The sequence below is a fragment of the Rhagoletis pomonella genome, unplaced genomic scaffold (genome assembly GCF_013731165.1).
Source record: "Rhagoletis pomonella isolate Grant_MI unplaced genomic scaffold, Rhpom_1.0 Rhpom_scaffold_00007, whole genome shotgun sequence".
In the NCBI taxonomy this organism is placed as follows: Eukaryota; Metazoa; Arthropoda; class Insecta; order Diptera; family Tephritidae; genus Rhagoletis; species Rhagoletis pomonella.
The window spans coordinates 23,120,199-23,133,070 of record NW_023458561.1 but is presented as its reverse complement, the minus strand read 5'-3'; the positions used below and the strand labels follow the sequence as shown (position 1 = coordinate 23,133,070).

The window sequence follows — 12,872 nt, the reverse complement described above, 5'->3', positions numbered from 1 at the left end:
ATATCCATAGGCGTTTTTTTTTAATCTCGATTTTTCGAATATCGAATAGAGCGAATTTTTTATAAATTAAAAAAATATATAATAAAAAATATATACATAAAAAAATAAATAAAAGTTTTGCATTAAAATAAGACCAAACGTGAATTTTCGGTGATTTTTAATTGTTTTACTTTACTGAAACCAAGCAGCAGGATTGTACTACTGATGATGTATATACAGTAGAATCTCGAAAAAGTTAACCGAAATGTCCCAAGGGTAATTAGCTCTTTCAAATAATTAACTTTTCTAAGCGCTTTTTAAAATTTCTTAAAATATAATAATAAAGATAGTTTTAAGGAAGTAACATGCTAAGTTTATTTCAATCTCAGCTTTTTGATATAGATTTAATCCGATTATTTTCTCTTTATTGACATTTTTTAAACACACAAACAATACACAACTCACAAATTCAAACGCTCACAACAAAAACGAATTCGGGGAGTAGCCGTAAATAAATTGAGCTCGGGCTTGGTTTTGTTGCCAGAAGGCCAGTAACGCCCTTTCTACATGTAAAATAATGCTGGGAGTCACTTTGGGGTCCTTCACTTGCTCTGATGCATTGGTGCTACACAGCATTAGTCAGACTATTACTGCTCTATGGCGTTTTGATGAGGTGGAGTGCCACGAAAAAGTCATCATATCTCTGTGCATTATGGCAGCGCTGAAGTCCACTCCAACGGCTGCTCTTGAAATGATCCCCTATGGCCGTCAATTTACCTGCGGATTTAGCAGCACGGCTTTCCGCGAATAGGTCAATAGGCGGTAAATTTCGGAACCTTTGGGCCCAGCTCAGTTGGGGCGAGAAGCATAGGCAGCACGGATTACATGTCACCTAGCTTTAAGTGGGAACGAAGGTTTCGCACAAGGATTGAGGAGGAGGGATGAAGCAAGGGAATGAAACCTAGTCGTAGATCCCTAAACATGTTCACGGACGGCTCTAGAATGGCAACGGGAGTGGGTGCCGGGATTTACTGCCGGGAACTGAACGTCAGCACGGACAGTCAGGTTACCTGACCATTGCAGCATATTTTATGCAAAGGTTCTCGCAATGAGGATAGGAGCAGAGCTAGCCTGCACCGAAACGACAAATAGATCAAAAGCAAACCTATACGTAGATAGTCAGGCGGCAATTATAGTATTTCATCCATAAACGTCCTTCACAGCCGGGAAGCCATTGACAGGCTGGCTGCCGGCAGAAGGCTGCATATATTAATATTGCGTGCCCGGCCACAAGAGAATAGAGGGTATTAAAACAGCAGATGAGCCTTTCAAGAATGGTCGAACAGACAAACTTCATTGGTAGACCACTTCAACACTTGTACAATGAAATAGACGATAATATGATTAGGCAGTTCAGGGCGGCGGAAGCAACTATACTCGCTTCTTGTTACGGCTATCAAAAGAAGACGGCAGAGTTATTATTGGATTGCTTACGGCGCATATCCTGGTGGCTGCTCATGCACTAAAAATGGGCGCAACTAGCGTGAACAGGTGCAGGAAATTTGATGAGTGGGAGACCAGGGAAACCCTGCCAAATATGCAAAGTATGAAAAATATAAGCAGTAGATATATATATCTTGTGCTCAAGGGTATTAAAACTTTGTTTGGTATAAATAAAACAGTAATAAAATATGTCATGTCTTTTTATCTAAACCAAATTGCATGTTCGGATTGGATGTTTTAGTAATGTCCGAATTTTTGTCCACAGAATCCTGATCAGCGTAGCTATCACACAATCGTATGGTGAGCAACGCAATAAATGAAGAGTTGTAGCGCAAACTAGAATACGAATGAGATAATTTAGGTCATATATTTCGGCTCCCGACCAAATGCGCCTGGTAGAACTGGAAAAACTTTCCTGATTTTATTGCTATTGCCCTCGGTCTGTTCGAGGTCGGAAATTGAACTTACGATTGCTTCTTCTAGTATTGCAGCCACATTGTTATAAGGTTATTCCGTGTGGAAACTACCGTTGAATTTTCAACAGCCTGAGGAACCTACATGCTACATACATTTCAAGAAACTAGTATCGCCCAGATGTCGAAATTGGACATTCTTTCATACACTTGCAAAATTTGCTTATTATTTGAAGTTCACCACCAAAATTTCTAGCGAATTTATAGGAAAACTTAAAACCAAATTTCTTAGTAGCCTTCGAAATTATACCGAGAAAGGAACCCCAATTTTCATTTACAAAAAATATGCATATGTACAGTATCGGTCATATCTATAGCACGCCATTTCAAAGTGATATTGTGTGCCACTTATGTTTATTTATTTATTTTTAAGAATTTTCAATTAAAATTTAGTTCATTCTCAGACAAACCCCATATATACCCAAGTTTAACAATTTGTAGAAAACTACAAAAAAGTGCAACAAATTTTCACCAAAATTTCAAACTTTTTTCTCGGAAGTGTTAGAATTTTTTTGAGTACGCAGTTTTCTAGCACTTGCAATTTTAGTCTGATAATGTGCAAAATTCAAGTGACTACGAATTACCGTTAATTTTTTAGATTTTTTTTGTCGCATTGGCTTCCATATGAGTAGTCCACTTGCAATGTGCGCAATGTAAAATTTTTTCGATTTTTAGTTTTTGGGGGGTTATGTACCTGTATTTAAAGTAGTTTCATGTCCCCTAACAACACAGTAGAACATCTTTTTTTATACTCTGAAAAAATAGCCTCTAATATTAACTCTTCTTCCAAAAGTCGCTATTATACATATATGTAATACTTCTATATTGGCAGTAAGCTAACTTCTCAATGTGTAAGCATTCCGAAATCAAAGCGAGACAGTCTAGTACCGTTTTTGTCAATGTATTGTGTACTTGAGTGCCGTTATTGTATATGTGTTGTGTACATGTTTATTTATAAACGTATGTGTTCCTTTTCTTTCCCACTAGAACTTGACGGGAGATCTCCCTATATGAGAAAGAAAAGAGTACCCCCCTTGACCTGATTTCGGAGCAACAAGATAGACTTGTCGGTTTTGTACTCCTTTATTACTCGCTTAGGAGACAAATAGGGGATCTCCTAAGCGAACAAGTAAAGAATGCTCTCTGAGCCATGATTTAGGAGCATTAAACGAGATTTTTCGGTTTTTTTTCTCCTATATTGCTCGCTTAGGAGAGTAATGGGATATTTTCTAAGCGAGCAGTTAAGTTCTGTATGAACTCCCTGATTGCTCATTTAGGAGGTAAAAGGGATTACTCGCCCCCCTAGGACATCCCGTGTTAAAGGGAGTATACAAAATTACATGCTTATACACAGAAGCATAGGGAGCAATGGGGAGTAGTCGTATACTCCAAGGGAGTACTCACCGAGCAATCGTACGATGATCCCAAGTTCTACTGGGTTCGTACGTGTTTATTGATATATCTGTACTGTAGTGTTTTCGGACGGCACTAGCTCTTACTGCCAATATAGGAGTATTACATATATGCTATTATACTTATTTATAAACTTTCAAAAGTATCCACCTTCTGATGAACTTAGAAAACTGCTTTAGTTCGTATAAAATGTTAATGTTATCTTTTGACATGTTATGTTATGTTATAATTTTATTAGGCTCTTATTTATCCAAATTTTCAGGTAGTAATAAAAAAGTTCAATTTATTCAAATTTATTGCTTTCTTTTATAAAAACATAACGCTGTTTGCAAGTGGACTACTCATATAAGTATGGAAGAAAACCGCAACTTTTAGCCACTTGAAACTTGCACATTATCAGACTAAAATTGATTGGACTATAAAACTGTGTATTCAGAAAAATTCTAACACTTCCAAGAAAAAAGTTTGAAATTTAGGTGAAATTTTGTTTCACTTTTTTGTAGTTTTTTACAAACTTTTAAACTTTGGTTTAAATGGGTTTTGTTAGAGAAATAACTATATTTTAATTGAAAATTCTTAAAAATAAATAAATAAACATAAGTGGCACACAATATCACTCTGAAATGGCGTGCTATAAATATGACCGATACTGTATGTATTTGTATGTATAGATGAGATGCCTAACGGTTCCTCACTGACTATTATGTTAAAAAAATACCAATCCAGACTGTAAATACTTTTTTCGATTATATTGATCTGAGACCCCCTTGGGACGTTAAAACTAAATTGCCAACATCTGCATAAACTCCTCATTCGTTTCATTAGAATCGGTGAAGGTTAAGTAGCTCGAAGGTGTAAAACAAAATATAACATTTCCTTCTCTAGCGGCGGTTTTACACGGGTTTTTGTCAAAATTGGGCCTAAAGCCCAATATTTTTGCATCACATGATTGGGCTACCGCATTGCACCAAATTTTATGTTGTCATTCTAAAGATGAAGAAAATCTGACCATACATTTTAAGCATAGCTCTCAATCAGAGATGGACACGGAATATAGGGACCCACGGTACTGATTCAAGATGGGCGGTATCGGGAAGGTCTGTAAAAATTTAACGCACGGAACGGGATCAAAATTCTTTCCTGATACTCCCGATAAAACCGCAAATGCCGCAAATTCAGAAAATCTTCCTTAAAAAATTTGTATAAAATATGAACTTTTTATGTTTTATTGAGACGAAAGCGAACAGCAAAGCAAAGCAAAATAATTGGAGGATGCCAGATCTTTCATAAAATTTTTTTATTTAAAATTAATTGGAAAGATGTGAATTTTTTTAGAGATAGATTTGGTGCCGCGGTACCATTCTGAAAAACGTCGGGATGAGCGGGTTCGGAAGTTAAAAATTTAATATCGGGATGGGCGGGATCGGGATTTAATATTTAGTCCCATGTCCATCTCTACTCTCAATCCCTGCGCCACCTAACCGAAGACAAACACACTGATCCTTTCAAAAATCATTACACAAAATAAGAATCATTCGATGCGATTTAGAAATCTGGTAGGAAATGGTTCCCAATTTAATGATTTTGCCATTTTAAATATATATGGATGTACATAGGTGTACCAATTCCATTACCCTATTTATAATCAGTGACTCCAGATATAAGCGATATGAGAATTTCAGTTTGTTTGGGCGGTGCCACGCCCCCTTTTCCAAAATCTACCACTTTTCGCCGTAAGTACGCTATTGACAACATATGTTTTTGTGTCAAATTTCAGGACGTTAGCATAAGCTGTTACACAGATAAACGAAATGCGAAGTTCAGCTTGTATCGGAGGTGCCTCGCCCCCTTTTTCAATATCTACCGATTTTCGCCTTAAGCACGTTATTGATAGCGTAAATAGCTGTGTCAAATTTCAGGACGTCATCATAAGCGGTTCCAGAGATAAGCGATATGAGAATTTCAGTTTGTATGGGCGGTGCCACGCCCTCTTTTCCAAAATCTACCATTTTTCACCGAAAGTAGGGTATTTACAATCTATGCATCTGTGCTAAGTTTCAGTTCTCCAGCATAATTCGTTTTAGAAATATAGTGGTTTTCACATTTTAGACTATATGTCAGATGAACCGCCCCCTATGTATCAGGATTAACATTTCTGGATTAGAGGAAGTTATATCCTTTAAATCGGTGTATGTTTCATTGAAATCGATCGAACGGTGCCTTCAAAAAAGGGATTGCAAAATTTTCTTGTGGCGTATTTATATTTAGATTCCGCAAATGGCGAAAGTGCTACAGAGTTGTAAAATAATCATCCAGGACGAATGCACAATGGCACACGAACGAGCACTTGGGGCCCTCGTCTAAATCTCTATCTTGCATCTTAACTAAACTCCCAACATTTTAATTAATCCGATTTTTTAGAATTTCATAGCCCATTACATTTGATGACTTACATTTAAGTTTTAAGTTGTTAGAAAATCGCCTTGATTTTTGAAAATTTTTTCTCGCATTATCTTCCATACAAAGTATGATCCACAAGTTTTTTTGTATGAAAAAAATGCGTAATACATTTAAAAAGAAAAATTTTCAAAAAACCACGCGATTTTTTAGCTACTTAAAATTAAAACTTTATTACACTAAAATTTAATTCGCTGTTAAACTGCATACTCAACAAAAATCTGACTAAATGTTGAGCTTTTAGATGCAATTTTTGTAAAATTTTTATAATTTTTGTGGAAAGTTTAAAATGTAAATTTGCATATTTTTGTTAGATATTGAACGTAAAAAAATAATAACTATTAAATAAACAAAAGAAATATAGCCAACACTGTTTAAGATTAGGTGTTCCTATTATTTTGGCCGTGGGTGTAGATTGTAATCAAAGTTTGAAATTTTGTATGCAGATTATTCAGAAACTCTTTGAGTGCAAGCTTGACGCGGATTCAAATGCGCAATGACTTTTGAGACTTTGAGCCGAAATCTAAAAATTCATTTCCCAATAAGTAACTTACCACATTCGATAAGCTTGGCAATTGACAAACCAAATTTTACATTTAAATTACAAAAAGGGACTTTTTAATTTTTTTATTTAAATTCAATTGAAATCTTTTCATACATTTATATATTGCTTAGATTAATGCATAAGTATGTAACTATGTATGCGTTTACGTTTACGTTATGTAAATCGCTTAACTACATACATATGTACACGTACATACATTTATGCACGCTTTTGTGTATTTTAATAAAGTTGGTTATATAAAATGAAAATAAAAACACAAAACAAAACAAACTTCAACTATATTTATGACTTACAATTTAATGATTTTTATCGATCTTTGATTTAACGATAATTGTAAATTTAATTTAACGTTAATTTCGTTTAAGTTTTGATTTACTTTGAAGGAGATTTGCCAATATCTATTTAAGTTGATAATCGTTGTGGACTACACGTCGTATGAGTACTACAAATACTGGGCTACTTAGTGATACGATTTCTTCTAAATTTATGTATGCATGTATGTATTTATGTATTTTAAATATGTATGGTATATATTTGATTTTCGTTTTTAATTTTGATTGCTAATTGTTGATTATTCGTTATTTAGTAAATTGTAGATTTTATCAAATTTCAATTTTCACTTACAAATTTATTTGGAATAATTTGTGCATCACTCTCATTTTGGTATCCGTTTTATTTTTTATTTGTTTTATTTTTTTTTTTTTGAGTTTGTAATGCATTATCTACGCCTGTATTGTATTTGCTTTTGCATTTGGCTTTCGGGTGGGCTTTTACTATTTACTGTTATGTTTTACTTTTGTTTTCTTATAGAAACAATTGATTAATATCGATTTGGCAGGTTTTTGCTGTACAAATTAAATTTAGAATGTATGTATGTAAGTAGAGGATTTTTCTCAAAACTTTTATTTGATACTTCTCTGCTTTTAGTGGCGCACTTAAGCATAAACATTATAAATGAAAAACAAATGTTTCCGCTACTTATATTTTCTTGTTCAATAGACATTTGGTTTAATTTAGTCATTTTTTATATATATATTTTTTTTTAATTCCTTTGCCTTAAAAGCTCCTCTTCAAAAATATGAAAAATTGTATGGGTGGAAATGTATTCAGCAACGTTCGGTGACATAGACTTTGGCAGTGGCTGGCGCATTCGATCGTCGTACAGCGACCGAAACAATGATACCTATGGCAACCAGAATGATACCCAATGAATTCATGATGTAGTGTTCGATTTCGGAATTGCGTGAGCTGAAAAGGTGAAAGAAAGTTTAAGCAATTAAAAATTAGTATTTGAATAAGTCATCTATCGTATCTATTAGTAAGAAACAAGTCTAGTATGTTGCATAAGAAAGGAAGCATCAATATTAAGGTGATTCACAAAACAAAAATCTTATTTTTTTATCGGAACTATCCTCAAAAGTTTCCTTTAGACGGCAAAATAAGTCTCAGAAAACAAGAGCCCTTAATATTAATATTAAGAATATCCGCATCGCTTTTTTTGATTTCCCCCAGTTCAATATTGTTTGTTGAATATTCACCAAGCGAAGTAGTTCACTTCAAATCATTTTCACCCTATGGTATACCGTATTCACCGGTGAAATAACTGTCACGCGCACAGATAAAACCGGAAAAGAATTGCGTTCAAAACTGGTTGCTTACCGAAATTTTCTTTGTTGGCTTTGACAACTGTTATCGAAACTTTTATGTGAAATACCGTTCACTCGAAATCGTTCCACATTCATGATAAAGTGAACCATTTCGGTGAACGAATTTTTTCGCCGGGAAATATTTCACCAGAAAATTCATGATAACGAGCCTTAACCGCAAAAAATATGTAATCGAAAAAAAAGTATATTTTACAGGAGGAGGTTTTTAATTATTTCAGCATCTAATCGACGCGAGTTTTGAGCCGCTTGAAACCTGCGAAGTGTATGGGCTTTAAAACAGCATATCCAAAAATCTTCTAAAGATTTAGATTAAAAATTTTGAACTTTTGATGCTAATTTGTTAAATTTTGTACAATTAAAGTTTGAAACTTTTATTTATATGGCTTTTGTTACAAAAATATTTAAAACAAGTAAGAGCAGCGCTGTCTTCGGCTATGCCGAAGGCTTCATACCTTTCATGAACATCTGCAAATTTTACTTTGACAGATTACTGCTTTTGAATACATCTGCATACATCGATAGAGGAGTTACATACTTATATAAAAAATCGCATCTAAACAATCAGAGGTATGGAAGATATACTTTATATGGCACCAATCTAAGTGATTTTCACTGCTATGTGATTGGTATGTAAACCGGTAACACAATTTATTGGGTTTAGTTTCCAACATAAAGGAGATATATGGCAAAAACTGGTATCTGAACAATCAGTGCTATAGGAGATAAAACTTATACAGCATAGATTTTGAAGATTTTCTCAGTAGACTTTGTATTATTATTTATAAAATATCTTACGAAATTTATCGGTTTTAGCTGTTCAAATAAAGAAATTTACAGTAAAATCCCATATCTGCACAATCAGATGTATGGAAGATATATGTTGTAGTCATCCGATCCTTGTTATTTTCACTGTAAGTATTCTGTTAATAATGAGTGAAAATGGTGCGAAATTTCATGGTCCTCGCTACATAAATGGATGAATTATAACGAAAAATCTCATATCTGAACAATCAGTTGTATGGGAGCTATAGGTTATAGTTACCCGATCTTTTTAATTTTCACTGTAAGTTTTCTGTTGATAATTATTGAAAACAGTGCGGAATTTCATGGTTCTAGCTATATAAATGGAGGAGTTATAACGCAAAATTTTATATCTGAACAATCAGTTGTATGGGAGCTATAGGTTATAGTGACCCGATCTTTGTAATTTTCACTGTAAGTATTCTGTTGATAATGGGTGCAAGTATTGCAAAATTTCATGTTCGTAGCTACATAAATGGAGAAGTTATAATGAAAAATCTCATATCCGAACAATCAGTTGTATGGGAGCTATATGTTATAGTGGTCCGATTCTTCCGGTTCCGACAAATGATTAATACATTATAAAAATACACCCACCTACCAAATTTGATCCGGATATCTCGAAAACTGAGAGACTAGATTGCATACAAACAGACAGACAGACGGAGAGACGGACAGACGGAAATGGCTAAATCAACTCAGCTCGACGTTATGATCATATAAGTATACATTTTAATGGGTCTATCTCTTTTTGTTCTGGTACTTACAAACATCGGACCAAAGTTATAATACCATTTCATGCTCATGAAAGGTATAAAAATTTAGTTAAAAAAACGTCCGAATATTAAAAAAAAAATATCAACACGTGGCCGCTTGTCTCTGAGTATTAATATTTTAATATTTCTTAATTATGAATATTTTGTGCAAACAGAGGTAAATTTTAAATATAAATTTATTTTACAGTCAAGCTTTCTCTTATGACAGCGATTACATTAACATCACAAGTTTAGGTTTTACTACCCTCTTTCTCCTGAAGATTCTCTTGGAAGTATTGAATGCTATACAGGCTTTCTGCTTACGATTTAAACATGCATAGATTTTCAAGTTGAGTTTTCTGCCCAGAACGACTCTGTATTTTCTTAGAAAGGAACGAGATTTAAGAACTTCATCCGAGAACGCAACTGTAGTCCTGTTCGCGTACGCACTATCCAGTAAATCCAGTACTAATTTTACTGGTTTTTTACTGGATGTCGTTTTCGTACGCAAAAACTTGCAGGAAACTAGCTAAAGAGGGGAAATTGAGAGAGCAAAAATGACAGCTGAACTTGCAACTTTTACTGGATTTTTACTGGATAAATTTTTACAAGCAACTATTTGCTAGTAAGAAAAACAGCTGATGGCATGATGCTTGATGTAATTCACATTAACAAAATAATTGTTTGTGGTGCTTTTAGAGCTGTAATTGAAAAAAAACCTATTTAAATATATAATAAGATGGAAAATACTAGTTTTCTAAGAAAATTGCATCGGAAAATAACAAATTGATCAGCTGTTCATAAAACTAGCAACTTCTTGCTGGTTTTGCGTTTTCGTACTTTCTTGCATATTTCACTCATTGGGAGTAAATATTGGCTTATACTACGTTCAAATTGACGAGCTAAACATGTTAAATGGGCTTGAACCAGTTAAATGAACAAAACATGTTCATAAATAAGTTAAATCGCATGCAATTGTTGTTGGAAAATTGAACCAGTTAAATCATTTAACTCGTTTAAAAACCAGTTCAGCGCAGAGCTGTATCAGAAAGCTTTCTGCTCTGACCAATCAGACAGACCAAAAAAGCTTTCATTTGACACGCCAACGTTCAAAAAATGTATATTCTGAAAAAATATTAAAAATTAAAAATTATCAAAAAATATCAAATTGTATACATGTCTGCCCGCCAAAAAAGAGGCCAAGGCGGTAATTAGTTATTTCCCATCAGGTCTCGTCGTACGCAGAGATAAATAGGGCATACGAACTAAACATTTTGAAGTATCTAAATAATACGTATGAATAAATATCATGAAGCAGGCATTCGCATAAAACAAATTGAAACACAAAAACTTGATTTTGAATATGTTTTTCGAATTTTTATTGGTAATCAAACAACCGTCAAAGTTAACTCCAAATGTTCAATGTGGACGATTGTTTTTTCCAAAAAGCTCTTTTTCATTTAACAAGTTAAATTGGGCCAATTTGAACGTAATATTACACTCCGAAATTTGGTTACTGGCAAGTTACTGGATATTTTTTGCTGGAGAATACGAAAACACAACTTGTGTATGGAAAGATTATGAAAAATCAATGCAAATTTTAAGCCACTTCAAATCACCTCACTGGCTTCACTCATTAAAAAATGAAGCAAATAATTAGAATAAATCAAAGACAAGCTTTTATAGTTGCTAAAAAAACAGAAAAATCGACCCCCGGATTTTCCAAATATCCCGATCCTTTTCATTAAAGTAATATATATCCCACATATTTCATATTCTTCGACACCTGCGCCACCTAGCATTGTCATCGGGTTGTGAGCAAAGTTTGACATTTCCAGTCCTAACTCATCGGTCACCCGCAGATAAGTTTAATATTTTTATGTATCTATATATTATAACTTGCTAAGAGCTATTAGATAATTTGTTAAAAAAGTAGGTAGCTAAACAGAATAGTCTACATGTAAGTAGTTAAGAAATTAACACATTACCTCAAAACAGCATCGCCTGCATTCTGACGTTCATATTCCACCAGGCCAGTGATGCAAGTGGCAATTGCCAACATAAAATTCACCAGACCGAAGCTAGCGTGTATCGGAACCATAATGCTGCGGCACTTGTAGGTGCGATTCTCACAGCACAGCAACACCAAGAAACTGCAAGCAGATAAAAAATATAGCAAACAAATTTAAGTAAAATCAAATGCAACACAAAAAAATTCATCACAACCAAATAGGCAGATGTTTAATAATTATGTATATGGGAGCGTCAATTGCGCATGCGTATTGTGCCCATATGTATGAGTACATACCTGAAGAATCCGACAACGAATTGCAGCACAAACATTCCCATGGTGACAAAACCCAACCACGAATGCAAGCTGTAGAAATTCACTTTAGGCGGCTCCGACAAATTGTGCGAATCAAAGACGGACAGAAATCCCAAAGCCACACACGGTATGGCGCAGGCGTGAAAGAACATATGAATTAGCTTAACGTAAATATGTTTCAAACAACGGCAGAGGCGGTAGAGCAAAATTGCTGCAAGCACAGAAAAGTGAATATCAAAATCATCATCACTTGAACTGCATTTACTTACAAAATCCCGATAGCGTTATGAAGCCCGCCACCATTAGGGTGGGATGCAAATTGAATTGCAATGTTGGATTTTCGGACCAAGCGAAACCGCCGCGATAGAAGAGTATCCAGAAGAGCGTAAGCACCAATACACCCACAAGCAAAATGGTAGAGAGTATAACAATGAGCAAGTACTCGAACCACGAGCCACAGTTCCAGTCATTCTCCGAGTCCTCCTCATAGCGCCTGAAAGGAGTAATTATTGATTTATTTTTACAATAAACAACAAAAATAAATAATGTTATTTTGGTTGTTCAAAATATTTTTCTATACTATAAAAACCGTCTGTGTGCCAGTTTTAGATACAACCGTCTGTACTTAGCATCCGCCTCGGGTCGCCGCTTTATTTGGCGATTCAATTCTTTCATAAATTCCTCGTTAACCGCCACCGTCATTGAATTCTGTTCTTTTAGTTCTCTTCTCCGTTTCAATCTCATACAAAAATTATTTTAAATGTCTGCAAAGCGAGAAAAAGTCAATAGTTTTGAAATTTGGATAACGAATCAATTTCGTTGTTTACTGAAGTTGCTTCGATTTTTTATTTTTTTTTTGTTAAACTAATTTCCATACCTAGCCAAAGCGTTGGGCGGAGCGTTTTTTGATGCCTAGCGTTAACGCCAAGTGCC

At 34.5% G+C, this 12,872-nt stretch overlaps 1 protein-coding gene across 6 annotated transcripts in view; it reads right to left on the bottom strand.

Annotated features, from left to right (window-relative positions):
* Nucleotides 1-6,465: 6,465 nt before the first annotated feature.
* LOC118742464 (probable ascorbate-specific transmembrane electron transporter 2) overlaps nt 6,466-12,872 on the bottom strand; it is a 122,982-nt gene continuing 116,575 nt past the window's right edge. For 5 of the 6 annotated variants that reach the window (XM_036474553.1, XM_036474557.1, XM_036474554.1 and 2 more), the window contains 4 exons: nt 12,209-12,432; nt 11,922-12,150; nt 11,602-11,766; nt 6,466-7,638 (listed from right to left, as the gene is read on the bottom strand). In XM_036474553.1, the coding sequence (XP_036330446.1) occupies nt 7,497-7,638; nt 11,602-11,766; nt 11,922-12,150; nt 12,209-12,432 (760 nt within the window). In that variant the 3' untranslated portion in view covers nt 6,466-7,496. Of the gene's footprint in view, nt 7,639-11,601; nt 11,767-11,921; nt 12,151-12,208; nt 12,433-12,555; nt 12,704-12,872 lie in introns of all 6 variants that reach the window. The other variant, XM_036474552.1, reaches the window with a different exon arrangement.